The 23,021-nt window shown below is 42.9% G+C and overlaps 1 protein-coding gene across 1 annotated transcript in view; it reads right to left on the bottom strand.

The window, feature by feature from the left end:
• Positions 1-23,021, bottom strand: part of LOC115473994 (diacylglycerol kinase eta-like) — a 374,300-nt gene that overhangs the window by 85,118 nt on the left and 266,161 nt on the right. Inside the window, exons 4-7 of the mRNA XM_030209244.1 lie at positions 18,842-18,922; positions 14,866-14,970; positions 11,992-12,124; positions 5,881-5,987 (exon numbers count right to left, since the gene is read on the bottom strand). Of these exons, the coding sequence (XP_030065104.1) occupies positions 5,881-5,987; positions 11,992-12,124; positions 14,866-14,970; positions 18,842-18,922 (426 nt within the window). The remainder of the gene's footprint in view (positions 1-5,880; positions 5,988-11,991; positions 12,125-14,865; positions 14,971-18,841; positions 18,923-23,021) is intronic.

Genomic DNA, 23,021 nt, shown 5'->3' with positions numbered 1-23,021 from the left:
TGTGTTTCACTTTATATTCTGATATTTGTCAACATTTGCTTATTTCCGATCTGAAGAAGAAGGGTTACCTTTGAAAGCTAATCAAAAGATGTATCAAGTTAGCCCAATTAAAAAAGGTATCATCTTATATTTTCTTTTCTCTGTTTTGATTTATTTCCATTTATTACCTAAATCAAGCCTGCAGTGAGGATGCTTTCCTGTTATCTGTGTGCTGTGTGCCACTTAGATTCTCTTTGTAGTGTCCTTAACAATTAGTCCTTCAGTGTTGCCTGGATGGTTTCCATGGCCTGGAACACCATTAATAAACAAAGATATCATTTTCTCCGTTGTTCTGCTTTCCTCTAATTAATTGCTTCTTTAATGAATGCAGATCTAACAGATTTGACTTTGGTCTTGATACTGTTGGTGTTTGCAGTAAGAAGGCTGTTATTACCCCATTGCTTCTTAATGAAGACACAGCACGTCTCCGATTCCAAGAAATGTGGCTGCAATTGATGCAGTGCACTCAGGGCTGCCAAGAGACTAGGCTGGGCCCGGGGCAAGGCCGCCCCACCTCCTCCCCCCCCCCCGCCGCTGCCGCCCTCCATCGCACCCCCGCCGCTGCAGTCCCCGGTCTCACCTGCCTGCCTCCACGGCTCCGGGCCCCCTGCATTCAAAGCGGCAGTCGCAGATCGCCTCTTTTCTGGCCTTCCCTCCCTGTGTCCCGCCCTCGTCTGATGTAACTTCTGGTTTCCACGAGGGCGGGACACAGGGAGAGAAGGCCCAAAGGGAGGTGATCTGTGACTGCCGCTTCAAATGCAGGGGGCCCGGAGCCGAGGAGACAGGCAGGTGAGACTGGGAACTGCAGCGCCGGCGGCCTGACCCCGGCGCCGGGCCCCCCTTGGAGGCCCGGGCCTGGGGAATTTTGCCCTCCCTGCCCCCCTCTCGGCGGCCCTGAGTGCACTCACAGGTTTCACACCTCCTATCCTCTCCACACTGAGATCTAGAGTGGAGGAAGGTGCTTGAGAAGTACTTCTAGAAGGGGTGAAAACCTTCCTTAATTATGTTTTATGCTTTCCAATTGATGCCACGATTCTCTTATAGAACACTAGCGTAATGGCATTGGCGCATCCGTATGTAGGTTTGCTGTCTTACATCATATCAACAGGAAACAACAGGGCAGTTGATCTGCAAATTCCAATGTGGAAAGAAAAAAAGCAGATCAATTGCAGATACAAGCACATCTTTATTGGTGAAACACAAACCAAAGTAATGCCTGACACAGGCTGTGTTTCGCCTATACAAGGGCTGCGTCAGGGGCTATGTGGTATGCATAACTATTCATCACCAAAGTCACTCTTGGATAAGGCACCATAGAAGACCAGCAAAATGGTAACACATCTAACAATACTCGGAAAAACTGGAAGAAAACTGGAAGGGACTCTGCTGTTTGTTTGCGAGAATGCAGTCATCTCCTGGAGATCTGTAGGTTTAACCTTTCAGTTTATCTGAGTATTGTTAGATATGTTACCAATTTGCTGGTCTTCTATGGGGCCTTATCCAAGACTGACTTTGGTGGTGAAAAGTTTTATGCACACCACATAGCACCTGATGCAGCCATTGTGTGGGTGAAACCTACATTCAACAAGGCTTATCACAATGATCAGCAATTGTAAATGTAACACATCTCCACATTAACTATGATCAGAACTGTCTTTTCCCTATACCTGCTTGTTTAAATTTCTATTATGTTAATCATGGTCTTTATGTAACACTAATTGTCATCTACCTATCTATTATATACCAATTATGATACATTGTAAGCCACATTAAGCCTGCAAAAAGGTGGGAAAATGTGGGATACAAATGCAATAAATAAATAAACACGGCCTGTGTCGGGCATTCCTTTGCATTGTGTTTCACCAATAAAGATTTGCTTGTATCTCCAATTTATCTGCTTTGTTTCCACATTTTACATCATGTCAATGGCAGACACAGGTTAGCACACCTAGGTGCATCAAACGACATGCATAATTTATAGTATTCTATAAATTATGCACATATATACCCCCTTTGTAGTTAGGTGCAATGGCACTTAGATGCTACCTTACAGAATAGTACCTAATGCACATAGGTGCCTAACTGATAATAAGATAAAATAAAGGAGAGAAAACTAATCTGCAAGCAGCACCAAGCAGTCCAATAAGAAGGCAGAAAACATGTCTCAAACGTGGAGGAGCTTTATTCCAACAGATTCAAAATAGCAGAAAGCCCAACATGAATCACGTTCCGTCCTATCAATCAGCTGCATCAGGGGCCAAAGTGGTCCGGTCAATCATATAACACTTGCTCTTTAAAAAAACCATAAGTAACTAGGAACACTCCTAAAGGGAAGTCCCCATGGGATGATGGCTACCCTGGTGAATTTTATCGGGCGCTTGGATGAGAAGTTTCTCCTCTTCTTTGTAGAGGAGTGTGGTAGCCGTGTTAGTCCACTCTCAAGGTTATCAATAGAAATCAAACAAAATAAAACATGGAAAAGAAAATAAGATGATACCTTTTTTATTGGACATAACTTAATACATTTCTTGATTAGCTTTTGAAGGTTGCCCTTCTTCGAAGAAGGGCAACCTTCGAAAGCTAATCAAGAAATGTATTAAGTTATGTCCAATAAAAAAGGTATCATCTTATTTTCTTTTCCTCTTCTTTGTAAAACTTTTAATGGGGTCTTGGAAGGGAAGCAGCACCCAAAAACCATGTATCAAGCCAATGTAGTAGTTCTATCCAAACTGGTCCCACTGATTCTCTCCAAAGACCCGTGCAGAGTTCACGGATGTGGGGGAAGCTGAGCACAGTACAGGTGTTATATGAGTGACCAGGCCACTTTGGCCCCTGACACAGCGCACTGATAGGACGAAACGTGATTCACATTGGGCTTTGTGCTATTTTGAATCCTAAAGCTCTATCACATGTGAAACATGTTTTCTGCCTTCTTATTTAACTTTTAATTAGTGACATCTTTGCCATGTGTGGCACATACCTCTAGGTAAAAGTTTATAGAATTGTCTCAAAAGGATGTATCTGGTGGCAAGATAATTCTCCAAGGAAGGGGTAGAAAGTCACCAGGTTTGGCTTGCTGGAAGAGAAAGGGAATTTCTTGCACGAGACTGAAATCCGAACACATTTGGGCTCATTTTCGAAAGAGAAGGGCGCCCATCTTTCGACACAAATCGGGAGATGGGCGTCCTTCTCCCAGTCGCCCAAATCGGCATAATCGAAAGCCGATTTTGGGCATCCTCAACTGCTTTGCGTCGCGGAGACGACCAAAGTTCCCAGGGGCGTGTTGGAAGTATAGCGAAGGCGGGACTGGGGTGTGCCTAACACACGGACTTCCTCGACCGATAATGGAAAAAAGAAGGGCGTCCCTGACGAGCACTTGGCTGACTTTACTTGGTCCATTTTTTCTTCTGACCAAGCCTCAAAAAGGTGCCCGAACTGACCAGATGACCACTGGAGGGAATCGTGAATGACCTCCCCTTACTCCCCCAGTGGTCACTAACCCCCTCCCACCCTAAAAAAAACTTTAAAAATATTTTTTGCCAGCCTGTATGTCAGCCTCATATGTCATACCCAGCTCCCTGACAGCAGTATGCAGGTCCCTGGAGCAGTTTTAGTGGGTGCAGTGCACTTCAGGCAGGCGGACCCAGGCCCATCCCCCCACCTGTTACACTTGTGGTGGTAAATGTGAGCCCTTCAAAACCCACCAGAAACCCACTGTACCCACATGTAGATGCCCCTTCACCCCTTAGGGCTATGGTAGTGTTGTACAGTTGTGGGTAGTGGGTTTTGGGGGGCTCAGCAAATGGGAGCAAATTTGTGAAGTCCACTGCAGTGCCCCCTAGGGTGCCCGGTTGGTGTCCTGGCATGTCAGGGGGACCAGTGCACTACGAATGCTGGCTCCTCCCACAACCAAAGGGCTTGGATTTGGTCATTTCTGAGATCGGCGTCCTCAGTTTCCATTATCGCCGGAAATCGGGGACGACCATCTCTAAGGATGACCATCTCTAAAGGTCGATCTAAATGCTGAGATTTGAGTGTCCCTGACCGTATTATTGAAACGAAAGAAGGACGCCCATCTTCTTTCAATAATACGGGTTTCCCCGCCCCTTCGTCGGGACGTCCTCAGGAAAACTTGGGCGTCCCGTTCGATTATGCCCCTCCACAGATCAGTATTTTCAGAGAGTAAACCCTCCCCAAAAATTCTCATTGCTTTATTTTGTGAAGTAGCTAGAGGCTGTGAAATGTTAATGACTATTCCACTGCAGAAGAGAAAGACAAAACCAGGCAGGGATAAAAAGACATGAAATGGGTGGGGTGATAGTTGGGAACTTGGTATGTAGGCTGTTGAAAATTGAATTATATTTATATTATTAATCCGTGGATTTTCTGGGTGGGAATGTATTGATGTTACTGTTTTGGTCTCTATTGCACTCTGTTGTCATTCCCTAGTGAGAGTAGGGGATGGGATAGACTGTAGTAGGGAACTTATATAAATCTTCTATCTACCTTGATGTATCTTTATATTTACATTTAATGCTGATGTAATTGATAATTGACATTGTGTTATGTATTGTAATACACCGGGAACAGTTTATTCATAGAAAGGTGTGCCCCAAACTGAAATGACATAACATGACATTAGAGAACAAGAGAAGGTGCTAGATTCCTTCCTGATACAGTATATGTTTATGTTTCTGAGCTGTTGAAACTCTACAAACTGTTTGTTTCTGTATTACCAAACTCCATTTTTTTTGTCTTCAGTAAATATCATTTTTATTTTGGAACAGCTTGTATGTGGACTATTTAATTAATGGCAGCTTTGTTGACCCATAGAAGAATCCTGAATCCATTCCTGCATTTGCATTAAATAATGCTCACCAATACTCAAAGGTGGCCCTTTCTTGTTTTCAGGGAATACCTTGAGAAAAGGAGGCTACAAACAAATCACTGTAGGAAAGCATTCCTGAAGCCACACCTCTGCATGCTTTCCCCACTTATTTAGATTCCTTTAATGTTCTGGTTCTTTAGGTTGGTTTGGTTGGCGACATGAGTATGGGAAACTGCATTGTCCTGCTATTGTGAAGTTGGTTTCATGAAAAACAGAAGCCCGCTTTAAGCAGAGTTAGTGCAGCCCCCCCCCCCCCCCCCCCAGATATTGATCATTAAACTCAACAATCATGATCATCACAAAAATGTAGGTTAAAGGATGTGTTGATGGTGCTTTGTGTTGCTGTCAGGATCTATTGATTTGCTTCCACTGCAACTGCTCTTTGCTGCCCTAAGAAGCTGCTGACCTAGGTAACTGTTTCGTTTGGCCTAATGGTTGGAGTGGCCCTGACTTAAGAAGGATATGCTGTAGACATTGAGTTAAACATACTCCTCTATGAGCACTGTCAGTTACTGGCTCATGCAGTCTGAATTTGTACCAACCTTTTTGCTCTTGCTCAGCTTGAGTTTAACAAGGAGTTGAAAACTTAAATCTGTTGAACTGAAACTCCTCCATATCTCCAGGGGTATCAAAGAACAGTTCAATCAATTTTGTTAAGTTTGTGTCCCCATTGAGTTCTAGGACTTATAGAGCAGCTTTTCACGGTGCATCTGAACTCCAAGCCCCAGGATGCCGTAAGACAGCAATTAAACAAGCGGCACTGAATCATCTTTTTCTCATGAGACAGAACCATCTGTTGATTCGATTTTATGTCCTTTATCACATCTATTATTAACCTTGACATTTATCTGAAACATCACACACCCAAGGTTTTATGTTCCAAGACAAAGGCTGCTCAGTTTCCGAGCAACGCTATACCTCCTAGAACAAGGAAAAATGGGTCTCATGCTTACCCCATCTTCATCTTCAATTATGTCATTCCCAACGGAAGCCAGAGTGGTCCACTTGCAGTTGCTGATTGCCCTCACAGCACAGCGTTTGTGGGCTTTGAATTTGCAAACTAGAATTCAGAGATGAAGGAAAGTTACATGAGCAAGGGACACTGATTTGTTCTTTATTGTCTACTCTCAAAAGAGCTTCAGGGATAAAATATAGAGAGGGCCACTGAGAGACTGAACCGGGCCCAGGCTACCACCTCCGCCGTCGCCCCCCCCCCCCCAGATCAAGGCCACCACCCCTTGGATCTCCGCCACACCCCCAGATCATGGCCACTACCCCCTGGATTGCGGCCACCCTCTCCCCACCCTAGATCGCAGCTGAAATACCTGTTAGCTGGCGGGAATCCTGAGGCCCTGCCAGCAGAAGATGATTTCCTCCAGCACTGCTCTTCTGCTGACTGCCTGCCCCTGCGGCTGCTTTTTCTCTCAGGGCATGCTCGAGCATGTGCCCTGAGAGAAAAGCCGCTGCTCAGCTGGGCAGAAGAGCAGCGCTTGAGTTGCTCCTCCGAGTCGTCCCCAGCTGCCAAGAGGGGCCCGGCTGCGGTACCGGAGTTTTCTCTCTCTTGCTCCTGTTGGGATGCGATCACTTGGGTCCCGGCAGGAGCAGGAGAGAGAGAGAGAGAGAGAGACTCCGGCACCAGGCCCCCCCTTGGAGGCCCAGAGAATTTTGCCCCCCCCCCCTCTCAGCGGCCCTGAATATAGATGGCCTCTTATACAGTCTTGATTATCCTTCCTTCGGTAATCTGATCATCCGTCATATCCGGCAGACCCCCCCAGTGATGTCATCACATTGCTATTAAGAAGTGCGGAGGTTCTCTTCCTGTTTTCCGGCTTCACACACTGCTGGTTAGCGTTAATAAACAATACTGTATTTTAAATACAGGTACCCTATGCCTGTTATTTATGCATAAAGCGTGTTTTCTGTGCATTTATTAAGGGGTTATCAGTGTTTTCCGTATTATCCGACTTTTCACTTATCCGACAACGGCTCTGTCCCGTTTATGTCGGATAACTGAGACTGTACTGTACTTCCAAACATAGGCGTTCAGCCTTTCAAGCAGTGTCACAGCTCTTCTGGAGTACTTTTCAAATCATTGCTGAAGACTCACATATATCGAGTGCTTTCTAAACTAGAGAGTCACATATGAGAAGCCCTATTTTACAGAGAACGTAGAGACTGGAATTGAGACATCCAGGTCAGGACATGCTTAATTCCGGTAGTATTTTAGAAAAAGATCTGCTGACCCAGAGCCTTTTCAAAAATATCTGCAGGAGTGGACATGCATTTGCCAGCATGTGCACCAGGAACAACCATTTTAGAAAGAAAAAGTGAATGGCAGAGAGCCTGTAGCTTCTAGAAGGAGGTGCTGGCATTTACAAATGGAAGGGCTGATTTTACAACTTCTATATATGAGTGCTGACACTTACACATGGAGTTGCCCCAATTTACAACCCTGTATATGTAAGAGCAGCTAAGCAGTAAGGCTGCAGTTGTAATGTTGTTTCATTTTGGAGGTGGCCAAACCTACATGGGATTAGGCAGAATGACTCCCTCAATCTCTTGTTTAAAACCCTGGCCAAAATGAGCACTTTAAAAAAATCTATATGTGCTGTTGAGCAGGTGGAAAGCCAACATGGAACTTTTCCGCTATACACATGTACATTTTAGCCCCACCCAAGCCAGGCCCAAACCACACCCCTTCAAAGCTCTTCGTAGTGGATCTCCAAGTGTAAATAGCAGCTTTCTGAAATCGATTTTTATACACGTGTGTGATATACACAAGTAAATGCTGGCAAACAACCCTAATTATGCAGATCCTAAGTTCAACAAACAAATATTAATGTATTTTAAAGTTATTTTATACGTTGCCTTTTCCTAGGATAAAGAAATATGTAAAGTACGTACTGGCCGATATTCAGTGCTATTTAACCGACCAGGAACGGCTCCCGGCTGGTTAAAAAGCACTTAATTGGCTAAGCGCTAATATTCAGTGCAAGATAGCTGGTTATCTCCACTGAATATTACTACTTAGTGCATAGCAGCTAACTGGCTATATCGCGCAATATGACTGGCTAGCTGCGAATATTCAGCACATCGACAGCTAATAGCAGGCCTTTCTTTGGCCGCTATACACTTAACTGGTCAGCATTGAATATTGACTTGGCCAATTAAAAGTTTAAACCAGCCAAAAAAACCTCTGGATATTCAATGCCGGTCACCAGAAACGGGCATTGAGTATCCGGGCTTAGCGCCGAATGTGGGATTTTACTAGCCTGCCTCCTGTGGGCTGAATATCGGCCGAATAGTATATAACATAATGCGGAAATTGCCGAAACTGTGTGGCACATGATATTAAACTGTAACAGAACAATGAAATTCCGGAAAAAAGTTGCAAATTGCATAATCTGTGGAAGAAAATGCATCAACTGTAGAGTGCATTGTAAGAAAATATATAGCTGAGTACTGAATATCGCAAACTCTTACCTACAACTAGTAAAGAGTGGAGGTGGTACCTGATGCATTGGGAGGGAAGCTCTATAAAGAGACGTCTATCTGGAATCTATTCTATAACAGAATGTAGGCGTCTACTTTTCTTTATAGAATAGCAGTGGAACTGGGTACATATGCCTGTATGAGTTTAGGCGTGAGCACTTATGCCAGCCATAGAGCCGGTGTAAATGCTCCCACTGCATCCCCTTGTGACTTTGAGCAACTCACTTTACCCTCCATTGCCCCAGGTACAAAACAAGTACCTGTACGTAATATGTAAATGCTGTTATTGTAACCACAGAAAGCCGGTATATCAAATCCAATCCCCTTTTTCTTCTGCTTAGATTCAGGACATGCATGCAAAACGTACAGTATTCTATAAGTTATCTGCATGTGAGCCCTGTCCATGCTGCACCCAGACTCCACTCATGTGAATGCCAACCTGCAAACTACGTACTATTGAAGATTGTGTAGTTAGATTATTATTATGAGCATATGTGCTTAGATACATACATAAATGACTAAAAAGCCAGCATTTACATGTGTACTTGTCACCTAAGTTTAGATGGCTCCTTATAGAATTACCTCCTAGGCAGGGTAAGCTGGTGCCTACTTCAAGCCTATTTTATAAAGAATTGAAGGTGCAAACACTTACAGCAGCCCAATAGCTGCTATAAACGCCACATCTAGATGTTACAGCAAAACAACAAAGATCTGAAATCTAGGCGTAGTAACAGAAGACATGCAGACCAGCAGTCTGGAAAGATGTGCAGCTTTATTCTAAACAGTAACCCGACGTGGCCACGTTTCACCCACAGGCTGCATCAAGGGTAGGAACTAATATTCAAACAAATATACAAATCAAAATCATAAAAATCCATAAGTGTCAAAATCATATAGAGGGGCATAATCGAAAGGGGCGGGGAAACCCGTATTATCGAAACAAGATGGACGTCCATCTTTCATTTCAATAATACAGTCGGGGACGCCCAAATCGCAAAATTTAGGTCGACCTTAGAGATGGTCGTTCCCGGTTTTCGGCGATAATGGAAACCGAGGACGCCCATCTCAGAAACAACCAAATCCAAGCCATTTGGTTGTGGGAGGAGCCAGCATTCGTAGTGCACTGGTCCCACTGACATGCCAGGACACCAACCGGGCACCCTTTGGGGCACTGCAGTGGACTTCACAAATTGCTCCCAGGTGCATAAATCCCTTACCTTGTGTGCTGAGCCCCCAACCCCCCCAAACCTACTCCCCACAACTGTACAACACTACCATAGCCCTAAGGGGTGAAGGGGGGCACCTACATGTGGGTACAGTGGGTTTCTGGTAGGGTTTTGAAGGGCTCACATTTACCACCACAAGTGTAACAGGTAGGGGGGAATGGGCCTGGGTCCGCCTGCCTGAAGTGCACTGCACCCACTAAAACTGCTCCAGGGACCTGCATATTGCTGTCATGGAGCTGGGTATGACATTTGAGGCTGGCAAAAAATATTTAAAAAGTTTTTTTATGGTGGGGGTGGGGGGGTGGGGGGTGGGGAGTAAGGGGAGGTCATCCCCAATTCCCTCCGGTGGTCATCTGGTCAGTTCGGGCACCTTTTTGAGGTTTGGTTGTAACAAAAAATGGACCAAGTAAAGTCGACTAAGTGTTTGTCAGGGATGCCCTTCTTTTTTCCATTATCAGTCTCGGACGCCCATGTGTTAGGCACACCCCAGTCCCACCTTCGCTATGCTTCCGACACGCCCCTGTGAACTTTGGTCATCCCTGTGATGGAAAGCAGTTGAGGACGCCCAAAATCAGCTTTCGCTTATGCCGATTTGGGCGACCCTGGGAGAAGGACGCCCATCTCCCGATTTGTGTCAAAAGATGGGCGCCCTTCTCTTTCAAAAATAAGCCTGATAAGCATGCATATTATCTTAAAAGCTAAAAACTTAAAATAAAAATGATCCACACCAAAGAAAATTAAAATCATACATAAAAACACAGATAAAAGTGTCTTAAGAAGTATTGTATAAGTGAAAGTCACCATAAAGGCTATATATTCAGTGATAATGCAAAAACAGCAGTAATCCCAACTTCCAGCAAAATTATATCAGTTTATGTGCACAGTATTCAGGTAAACCACAATAGTGACAAAATTGTGTTTACATGTATTTGTTAGAAAACATCAAGAACAGGGCACTGAAAGGGAGCACATACCTATACGGGAATCAAACCCACTTTCCCCTAATACTTAAAAGCAAATCCAAACAACCTAAAAAATGAATAAATAAAAGACTTCTTTTAAAAAGGCAGAAATAAAGAGAGTCCCTAAACTTATTTTTCAACAGCCAAAGTCAAACAAAAATAGAATATAAATATAATACTTACAGTGACGCTTTGGTATGGATGGTTTTTATGTGAAGTTTGTACTTGTAAGTTAATATGCATGTTTTATATGAGACTTGTATGGATTTTTGTGATTTCTATGATTTTAATTTGTATGTTTGTTTGAATATTAGTTCCTATCCCTGACAGACTGTGGGTGAAACGTGGCCATGTCGGGTTACTGTTTAGAATAAAACTGCGCATCCTTCCAGACTGCTGGTGGTCTGCTTGTCTTCTGTTACCACACCTAGATGTTAGCCAGACCAAGCATAAGTTATAGAACACATGAGATAGAAAGCAGCTAATTCTTATGCAAAATGAATAATACAGCTTGTTGGGTTAAACTCTGCAAGCTGCATTATTAATTGAAAGTTAACACCTCGGGAAGTACCAGTTCTCCCAAACTGACCATGAATCTCCTGGAATTATCTTTGTCTTTCTGTAGAGGCCCCAAGCTTCCGGAATGACCTTAATACTTAGTTCTCCCCACTTCCACTTTGGGTGCAGTAAGAAGAGCAGATGCGGTGCAATCTATGTTGCTGCCAGCACCAGTGACAACCTATTTCTGTGGCTGCCATTCTCCATCTCCACCCCCTCACACTACAGTTGATAGCTCACTCCTCCAGTTCTCTCTTCACTCAGGGTTATTAATTGAACCCTACCTATCAGGCTGGCTCTTGGAAATGACTAGGCAGAGGAAAGTGAAGAGAAAAAAGACAACAGGACATATACACATACATACTTAGTTTGATTGAAAGAACACCAGTGCTGAATCAAGTCCAGCCTACTGATGGATCAAAAGCTTTATTTATACAGTAAGCCAGGGGAAGGTTAAAAAACACCTTTTTTTTTTGTTACATTTGTACCCCGCACTTTCCCACTCATGGCAGGCTCAATGCAGCAGGCAATGGAGGGTTAAGTGACTTGCCCAGAGTCACAAGGAGCTGCCTGTGCCAGGAATTGAACTCAGCTCCTCAGGACCAAAGTCCCCCACCCTAACCACTAGGCTACTCCTCCACTGCCATACATCTGTCAGCACTTCTACAACAGTGAAAAAGCATCTTCCTAATCTCAACCGTGTCAATTGGCTTAGGGTTGCTACAGCAATACATTTGCCTAGCTTGTTATGTCATTTCCTACCATTATCCACCAGTATCTTAATTTGCTATAAACTTTTGAAAAATGGAGAAGAACATGCAGATACCTTCACAGGACAACCCATGGGAGGTGACACCCGAAAGGGCTTCACGGCATACATTGCAGAAGGTAGGACGGGCATGGGAGCATGCATACCAGTTATGCATCCCAGAAAAATGCTCCATGTTGAATTGAGTTGCCTATAAAACAGAGAAGAAAGCTGATTGATTTTTGCAAATTTTTTAGGATGTGTATCAGGGGCTTAGAAGTAGAGTTGTTCAATAAACTCCATGCTGCCAAAGATAGGAACTGAGCTGGTCCTGGTTGCCCAACAGTTTCAATAGAAAATTGGACTGGTATTTCATTTGTTTTCCCTATATGAGCCTTCCCTAGATATGGGCTGGCATTCTGTGGACCTTGTGGTAGTGACTTTACCACTGGGCTTCCTGCTCCTAATAGTTCATAGATGCTATGAGATAAAACCGGAACCGGCTAAGCCTGTCTCATGACATAGAACAAGACCCATTATAGTCACTCAAGCAAGAAAATCAAAATAGCAAAACAGAGCAGCAAGGTAACCAGTGTTATTTTACCATCACAGCACCACACCGAAGGCATTGCACTTATTTATTTATTTATTTATTTATTTTATGGCATTTGTATCCCACATTATCCCACCTCTTTGCAGGCTCAATGTGGCTTACATTTCGTCATGGATACTGGAAATAGCAGTGAGCATACATTTGGTTTACAGAGGGTTTTGTGTTACATGGTGGTGAAATACATGAGGGCGTTAGAGCAGAAAGACATTATAAAACATTAAAAGACAGTCTGGAAGTTTTAAGACTATACAGTTATACATGTTAATTTATACAGTTACACATGTTGATCTTTGTGATATATCTTGTAGAAGAGATAGGTTTTCAATAGTTGTGCAAAAAACCTCAAAGTATCATTTGAATTTTGAAGGATTCTTGTTTATTTTGTGTACTTATTGATTTTGTTTTAGCTTCTAAGTGTTTGAGGTGTAAGTCTGGCGCCCAGCGTTTGGGCACGGGAATCAGCGCTACAAGTGATTCTATATAGGGTGCACGCTCTTTATAGAATTGCACTTAATAGTAACATAGTAGGTGATGGCAGAAAAAGACCTGTAGGGGCCATCCAGTCTGCCCAACAAGATAAAATCATATGCGCTACTTTATATGTATACCTGACCTTGATTTGTATGTACCATTTTCAGGGCACAGACCATAGAAGTCGGCCCAGTACTAGCCCCGCCTCCCAACCACCAGTACTGCCACCCAATCTCCGCTAAGCTTCTGAGGATCCATTCCTTCTTAACAGGATTCATTTATGTTTATCCCACACATTTTTGGGGTGTTTATGATGAACTCTAGTAGTTTCAGCACCCGACTAGTTCTCTGCATTGACTCCCTGCCTACCTTTTTTGGGTGTCCATTTTTGAGTGCTATTTACAGAATTCTCCCATAGCATGTATTTGCAAGGGGGTATGCACAGGAGTAAGTCATAGGCAGGGCTCCCATTTACTCATGTAATTTACACAATACTGTAAGTTATGTGCGTTCCTGCTGCATTTAGGTGGCCGCACTTGCACCTGCTCTGTTAGGTGCACTAATACTGGGTTATGCCTTGGGGTACCTAAACGGAGGCACCCGGTTATAGAATTGCACCCCCCCCCCCCCCCACCCAAAACTCTAGCCACTGTTCCTTCTAAGCTGAGCAGGAGTCCTCCAACTGCATTGCCGCCACTAGAAGGCAGTGCTTCAGTATTGTGTTTTCAATCCCTAGGGACAGACAGGTTCCCTGGAGTCCTGCAGAGCTTGCCGGTCCCTCACCAATGAAAATGTGATTGTGAAATAGCACCTCCTACTGGCAGGACTGTATGTGGAAGACTCCCATTCAGCTTAGAGGGAACAGTGAGTGCTGTGATCATATTGGAGAATGACTGTATTCAGGTCAGTAATTAGTCGCTATAAACCTTGTCTAGCAGGAGTAGCTCACTTATCTCTTTCTAGGATGGAGGGACCAACAACATTATTCTCTTCCTATTTCGGGATGGCCTCCTCTTATTCAAGCTGTCCTCCATGAGATGTGGCATGTTACCTTACAAATACTTGCATAGGTGCCTGCTCCAACTTTTGGCTTAAATTTAGAAAAACATTTAAGCCCCAGTGGAACCCTGTCTTATTGTTGCTAGACCTACAAAAATGGAGTTCTGAAAAAGCAACTAACCCAAAGAAAACAGAGAAACAACATTTGCAAACAGAGGAAAAAAGAGAAAGGAGCAGGCAGTCTGCAGACGTGAAGAATCAGTTAGATAAGGATGAAAAGAAAGAGGATAATGTGAGCAATTATTCAATCAATAATGGTAACAAGAGGATGCACAGAGAAAAACGTTCTGCTCAGGAATCACACAACAGCTTCACAAAGCATTAAATTGTATCTATCTACAGGTGACCAGATATAGGGGCCCTTTTACTATGCCGCTTAAGCATCTAATGTGCGCCCAACGCTTGCCAAAATGGAGTTACCGCCCAGCTACCGCGTGGCTCTTGCGGTAATTTCACTTTTGGTGCACGTTCGAAAAATAATTTTTATTTTCTGACACGTATCCGCTACACGCGCCAAGTGGCATTTGACGCATGCAGGTCATTACCGCCTGGTTACCGCATGAGACTTTACCGCTAGGTCAATGGCCGGGTGGTAAGGTCTCAGACCCAAAATGGACGCGTGCCAATTTTGATTTTGCCGCACGTCCATTTTTGGCAAAAATAAAAAAAGGCATTTTTTGCAGGTGTCCTGGAAAATGGATCTGCACACGCCCAGAACACGCACCTACACTACCGCAGGCCATTTTTCAGCACACCTTAGTAAAAGGACCTCTCGGTAATTTACAGCCTCATAAAACCATCTTTCTTACCTCATTAATATCCCACTTCTGGACAGATTTGAGAGCACTTATCCAGTCCTCCATCTCCTTCCTGTTTTCTGCACAGAGGATGAGTTTTCGGAAGGGGGTTATGACCTGCAGAAGAATTTCCCCCACCCTTGTCAGTCTCACAATTCTTCAAAGTTAAGAGCATCAAGTACAGTGTCTTTGCATAGGGACAGGCTGTGAAAAAGCCGACTGCTGTAATTGTTCCCACTCCTGTAGTGAAAGTATAGTGCTCGTTGATTGGGACCTCAGGGTTCAAGGGAGGTCATAGCTGACATAGCGCAAGTCTTATATACTTTTCTGCTGGAGCTGTCCTGTCTAACATGGCTGCTCAGACAGCATGCAAAACAATTCTTTGCTACCAGGGCTCCTACTGCACCAAAATAATTACATTATTCTTGTGTCAAGAAGGACTTTTCTCTCTAGTCATGATCTTGTGGGGCCTGCTATTCACATGCACTTATCGGGATAAGTGGATAAGTGTCACTGACCAGGCCATCCCTTGATTTTCAGAAACATTATCCACATAGTGCTGATAAAAATCATTACAGATCACCCCAGCACAATCCAGATAGTGGTACAGAGGTGGAGCAAGGGCTGAGTCAGAAGTTATCCAGTTAGCAGTGCTATTCAGAACACTAACCTCCTCATTCTATATAGTGTGCCTGACATAGGCGCCAATTAGTCACATAGGACTAGATTCTATATATGACGCCTAAAAATCAGCACCGAAATGAAATACGCCTAGGTGTATTCTATAAAGTATACTTAAATTTAGGCATACTTCATAGAACAAACCTAAATTTCCACGTGGTTTATAGAATATGCTGAGTGCCTGACTGAGCAACTAAATTTAGTCACGGGAAGTTACGCCAAGTAAAACTTGGAGTAAATACCAATGCCTAAATTAGATGCAGACCGGGTGATAGATTTTAGAAATGCGCATAGATTTTAGAAATGCCTGTGACCAGCCAATTCCACACCCATGGCCACACTCCCTTTTCAGCTATGTGACTTAGAATTTACGCGTATCACGTTATAGGATACACTTAGACAGTTCTGTGTGTAAATTCTAATTAATGCCAATTAATGTCAATAATTGAATGGTGAGTGGCAATTATCGGCGCTGATTGGCTTGTTAACTAATTAAGTTGCATGTATAAATCCATAATATGCCTGGATTTGCGTGCACAACTTAAGTCACGCTATAGAATCCCGGGGAGAATATCTGTGTTAAAACAGCAGTTACACAACTAAACAGTGAGAGTATGGCAGTTAATCACACAACTGCACTTAGGTGCTATTCTATAAATTCATGCCGAGGTGCTTTAGTGCAGTGGTTTTCAACTCAGTCCTCAAGGACTACTTGGACAGTCGGTTTTCAGGATACATATGAACATAAGAGTAGCCATACTGGGTCAGACCAGTGGTCCACCTAGCTCAGTATCCTGTTTCCAAACAGTGGCCAAGCCAGGTCACAAATACCTGGCAGAAACCCAAATCGTGGCAACATTTCATGCTACAAATTCCAGGGCAAGCAGTTGCTTCCCATGTCTGTCTCAACAGCAGACTATGGGCTTTTCCTCCAGGAATTTGTCCAAACCTTTTTAAAACCCGGATACACTAACCACTGTTACCACATCCTCCAGCAAAGAGTTCCAGAGCATAAATATTCGTTGAGTGAAAAAATATTTCCTCCTATTTGTTTTAAAATTATTTCCATGTAACTTCTTCAAGTGTCCCCCAGCCTTTGTACTTTTGGAACGAGTAAAAAATTGACTTACTTCTACTCGTTCTACACCACATAAAAAAAATATTCATGAGAGATAGTTGTATTCAGTGTAGGAAGTGCATGCTAATACATAGTAACATAGTAGATGACGGCAGAGAAAGACCTGCACTGTCCATCCAGTCTGCCCAACAAGATAAACTCATATGTGCTACTTTTTGTGTATACCTGACCTTGATTTGTATCTGCCATTTTCAGGGCACAGACCATAGAAGTCTGCCCAGCACTAGCCCTGCCTCCCATCACCGGCTCTGCCACCCAATCTCCGCTAAGCTTCTGAGGATCCGTTCCTTCTGAACATGATTCCTTTATGTTTATCCCACACATTTTTGAATTCCGTTACCGTTTTCATCTCCACCACCTCCCGCGGGAGGGCATTCCAAGTATCTACCACTTTCTCCGTGAAAAAATAATTCCTGACATTTTTCTTGAGTGTGCCCCCCTTCAATCTAATTTCATGTCCTCTAGTTCTACCACCTTCCCATCTCCGGAAAAGGTTTGTTTGCGGATTAATACCTTTCAAATATTTGAACGTCTGTATCATATCACCCCTGTTTCTCCTTTCCTCCAGGATATACATGTTCAGGTCAGCAAGTCTCTCCTCATATGTCTTGTAACGCAAATCCCATACCATTCTTGTAGCTTTTCTTTGCACCGCTTCAATTCTTTTTACATCCTTAGCAAGATACGGCCTCCAAAACTGAACACAATACTCCAGGTGGGGCCTCACCAACGACTTATACAGGGGCATTAAAAGCTCAAGGCAGGGCTGAAAACATGATTGTTCCAACAGGCCTATGCTTATGTCGATGAATAATGAGGCAGGAAGGCCTCAGACAGAATGTGAATGAGTCTGTGATTGAATGTCTATTCTACTATCTTTTTGGTTGACTATATTTCTTTCCTATTTTATATTGTAGTTCTTTTCCTATTCTGATTAATTTTACTATAGTATTTGTTAACCACTTTGCTCTGTTCATCAGTTAAGGCAGTATATCAAGTCATGAATAAATAAATAAATTGCATTTTCAGATCTATGCACATTATCGGAGTAATTCTATAAGGTGGATGCCTACCCTTATGTGCCAGATATGCATGTAAATGTTTAGAATATATGTATATCTGCATGTATATGGCAGATATCTTTGATAACATGTATTTGTGGGTGAGCATACACACATGATGGAGTCTGGGCGGAGTATGGGCAGGGCGCAAAGTTACACATGTAACTTATAGAATAGTATAAGCTATGCACATTACCTCTAGAACCCAGGTGTACACAGTTACACCAGCCCTATGGATGACAGAAGTGCTCATGCCTGCATTATACTGGTGTAACTCATCTGTTATGCCTGCCCTCTGGACACCTTCTGGTCAATATTCAAAACCAATTAACTGGCCAGGAACTGCATCTGGCTGGTTAAATGGTACTTAGCCAGCTATCCGCTGATATTCAGCAGTAGATAGCCAGCTGTGTCCCACTGAATATTCCCAGTTAGTGTTTAGCATATAGTCGATTATATCATGTGATATAACCACTATCCACTGATTTTCAGCTAACTTTGGAGGCCTAATCTGACTGCGTCAATATACTAACTTTGGTCACTCTGAACTTAGCTGGCCAGCACTGAATAGCGGCTTGGCTGGCTATGTTCTTAGTGGCCAAAAATAAACTGGATAGTCAGTACCAGTCACTGGAAACAGACCGGCATTGAATATTCATGCTCAGAGCTGACCGCGGGAGGCAGTCCGGCTAGTCCCCATGATCTGAATATTGGGCCCCTTATATATAAGTGAACTGTCATAGAGTCATCCAAAAATTCCAAGAAAAAATGTACTCACAAAGAAAGCAGATGCAAAATTCAGTGGGTATAAAAGGTTTTAAAGAGAATTTGTTACAAGGTATGTGGGTAAAAAAAAATGTCTAAATTGCCATCAAAAATAAGAGTTAGCAAGAGAACCTTAGTAAGAAATCTGAAACTCCTCGGGACCCTCCTCATTCTTGTCATCTTTGCTATTTGTCAGCCGTTTTCCTTTGCATTTTCTAACCACTGCAAAAGGCAGTGGCTTCAGTTCCACAACTAAGTCTCTTGATTCCTTCCACCTAAAATTACACTGTGACCCAATTAACTCATGTTTGCCCCTTTTCCCCTGCAATATAAATACTCTTACCGTGAAACTGTTATTAATATTCTTGATGCTGGTTTCTGCCACACTGGCATCAGAAAGATCCACCTCATCGAATATTAGAGACTGTAAAAATACATGAAAGAGAGACAATCAAAGAGGGCAGACAACACATAAAAAGGGGACCAGGAAGAATCTAAAAGTCAAAAACGTAAGTAGGAGGGAAATATGGGTGAGCTCCTACTACACTGATATAGACCATAAAAACTCAGTTAAGGGGTTCCATAATAATGCACACTTTTCAAATCTAAAAAGCTTCTCAGCTATATACATCTCGTATCTACAGTGGTGGAAATAAGTATTTGATCCCTTGCTGATTTTGTAAGTTTGCCCACTGACAAAGACATGAGCAGCCCATAATTGAAGGGTAGGTTATTGGTAACAGTGAGAGATAGCACATCACAAATTAAATCCGGAAAATCACATTGTGGAAAGTATATGAATTTATTTGCATTCTGCAGAGGGAAATAAGTATTTGATCCCCCACCAACCAGTAAGAGATCTGGCCCCTACAGACCAAGTAGATGCTCCAAATCAACTCGTTACCTGCATGACAGACAGCTGTCAGCAATGGTCACCTGTATGAAAGACACCTGTCCACAGACTCAGTGAATCAGTCAGACTCTAACCTCTACAAAATGGCCAAGAGCAAGGAGCTGTCTAAGGATGTCAGGGACAAGATCATACACCTGCACAAGGCTGGAATGGGCTACAAAACCATCAGTAAGACGCTGGGCGAGAAGGAAACAACTGTTGGTGCCATAGTAAGAAAATGGAAGAAGTACAAAATGACTGTCAATCGACAAAGATCTGGGGCTCCACGCAAAATCTCACCTCGTGGGGTATCCTTGATCATGAGGAAGGTTAGAAATCAGCCTACAACTACAAGGGGGGAACTTGTCAATGATCTCAAGGCAGCTGGGACCACTGTCACCACGAAAACCATTGGTAACACATTACGACATAACGGATTGCAATCCTGCAGTGCCCGCAAGGTCCCCCTGCTCCGGAAGGCACATGTGACGGCCCGTCTGAAGTTTGCCAGTGAACACCTGGATGATGCCGAGAGTGATTGGGAGAAGGTGCTGTGGTCAGATGAGACAAAAATTGAGCTCTTTGGCATGAACTCAACTCGCCGTGTTTGGAGGAAGAGAAATGCTGCCTATGACCCAAAGAACACCGTCCCCACTGTCAAGCATGGAGGTGGAAATGTTATGTTTTGGGGGTGTTTCTCTGCTAAGGGCACAGGACTACTTCACCGCATCAATGGGAGAATGGATGGGGCCATGTACCGTACAATTCTGAGTGACAACCTCCTTCCCTCCGCCAGGGCCTTAAAAATGGGTCGTGGCTGGGTCTTCCAGCACGACAATGACCCAAAACATACAGCCAAGGCAACAAAGGAGTGGCTCAGGAAGAAGCACATTAGGGTCATGGAGTGGCCTAGCCAGTCACCAGACCTTAATCCCATTGAAAACTTATGGAGGGAGCTGAAGCTGCGAGTTGCCAAGCGACAGCCCAGAACTCTTAATGATTTAGAGATGATCTGCAAAGAGGAGTGGACCAAAATTCCTCCTGACATGTGTGCAAACCTCATCATCAACTACAGAAGACGTCTGACCGCTGTGCTTGCCAACAAGGGTTTTGCCACCAAGTATTAGGTCTTGTTTGCCAGAGGGATTAAATACTTATTTCCCTCTGCAGAATGCAAATAAATTCATATACTTTCCACAATGTGATTTTCCGGATTTAATTTGTGATGTGCTATCTCTCACTGTTACCAATAACCTACCCTTCAATTATGGGCTGCTCATGTCTTTGTCAGTGGGCAAACTTACAAAATCAGCAAGGGATCAAATACTTATTTCCACCACTGTATATACTAAACCAACATTGTTCCACCACACATTATAGCTTGCTGACCCAAGGTCTTTCCAATTTTCCAAAATAACTTTAGTAGTCAATGTTAAAAGAAGATCAAAAAGTGGACCCACTTGCTTAGGAGTAATGTGGGGAATGTCTACGGATTTGAAGATGATAATTTGAAAAGAAAGTGGAGTAGAAGTGAGAAATAAATCCTAGATAGTACCCCATCCTCTTTCCAATATAAACTTAGATGAGGGCAGGAAAATAATATATGACTCACACTGTCCAACTCCGTCTTACAAGACCAGTAGAGATCTGAAACTTCACGATGCATTATGTGCGTGTACAGAGGTGCCCAGAAAGCTCAATGAGCTAAACAGTATATAGATTGCTTATTCGAGGTTGATCTGGTGTATGAAAATTTTGAAGCCAGAATTCCACCCAGGTCTCTGGCTATAGAGCCTGATTTAAACTCACCCTCCCAAATTCTCTGTAACCCTATGATTGTAGATGGGGCATACATTCTAAGGAGTTTATAGAACATAGATGCTTGATGCCCCAGCAAAGAACTTGATCACATAATACTTTCTAAGTCTGGAATAGGTTGCAGCATTAAATCAAAAATCCGTCTCACCCACAACACATGAATTACCTGAAACCACATAAAAAATTGGATGCCCAGCAGTTGAAAATACTACATCAACTCAAAGGATAGCAATCTGGACCCTTCTACAATTTCTGCAGATACCTTTAGATTGCAGTAATAGCTACCATAAAGGAGTCTTACCTGTAGTCTTAAAAGGTTCAGTAGTTCTACTGCCGCTCTTGTCTCTCTGCACTGGCTTCCTATTCATTTGAGGCTTTTATTTAAGTTGGCTTGTATAATTTTTTAAATGTTTGATGGTACATCCCCAGATTATTTTTCTTTAGTTTGATTTCTTTTCCTTTTGTTTGTGGAATCTCGAGAGTTACAGATCCATTCTGTCTGACTTTACCCTCTTTTTCAAGTATTAGATATAAAAAGATTTTGGGGATGTCCTTTTGTTATCAGGCTCCTCATTTTTGGCTTTCACTTCCTATTGAACTTTGAAGTTCTTTTAGTTATTTTTCATTCCACAAAAATTTAAAGACCTAGTTGTTCAAAATATTCTTGTCTTAATTGTTTTCTATGCTACAGTCCTTTATTTTAGTTTTGTTGCTTTGAACTACTAATAAGTGGGAGTTGGCGGGATACAAAAACCACATCACATCATATCACATCATACATCACGTCTTGTCAATCAAAAGGTCCGTGTTGTTCCACAGGGAACAATGAAACAAATTATGCCAGAGGACAGGAAGGCATTTGTTCAGGGAATCAAGAGCAGAGTGTATAGACTGAATAATTGGATTTGCTCTAAGACTAGCTGGTAATGATATGGCAGCTAATTTGTAACCCTCTCTGGGAAAACATGACTAAAGTCATTAGACATTAGTCATTTTTTCCCAGAGGCGGTCACATTTATTTTGCTTTATAATTTTTAACATTCAGTTTGCTTTTTTGGCCACCACTGCACACTGAGCAGAAAATTTCAGTGTATTTCCACAATAACACCTTGATCTTTTTCCTGGATGGAGACTTTTAATGTGGAACCTAGCATTGTGTAGCTTTAATTTGGATTATTCTTCTCAGTGTGCTTCACTCTACAACTGTCCACATTAAATTTCATCTACCATTTGGATGCCCAGTCTTCCAGTGTTGCAAGGTTCTCCTGCAATTTCTCACAGTCTTCATGAAATTAAAAATGTGATTAATTTTGTGTCATCTCCAAATGTGATCACTTCCCTGGCCTCATTGTTTGCAATTTTAAATCATTTATAAATATGTTGAACACTGATCCCACTAAAGATCCTTGGGGCACTCCACTATTCACCTTCCTCTATTGAGAGAAATGGTCATTTAACCCTACCCTCTGATTTTTATCTTTTTAACCAGTTCCTAATCTACAACAGAGCACTGCATCCTATCCCATAGCTTTTTAGTTTTCTTAGGAGTCTTTCTGAAAATCTAGGTATACTACATCAACCAACTCTCCTTTATCCACATGTTTATCAAACCTTCAAAAAATGTAGCAAATTTGTGAAGCAAGACTTTCCTTGAATGAATCCATATTAACTCTGTTCCATTAAGGGGCTTTCAACCGGGGTACGAATGTAACAACGTGGAGGAGTGGCCTAGTGGTTAGGGTGGTGGACTTTGGTCCTGAGGAACTGAGTTCAATTCCCACGTTAGGCACAGGCAGCTCCTTGTGACTCTGGG

The sequence above is a fragment of the Microcaecilia unicolor genome, chromosome 7 (genome assembly GCF_901765095.1).
Source record: "Microcaecilia unicolor chromosome 7, aMicUni1.1, whole genome shotgun sequence".
Classification (NCBI taxonomy): Eukaryota; Metazoa; Chordata; class Amphibia; order Gymnophiona; family Siphonopidae; genus Microcaecilia; species Microcaecilia unicolor.
The sequence above is the reverse complement of the archived record's forward strand: the minus strand, read 5'-3'. Positions and strand labels throughout refer to the sequence as shown.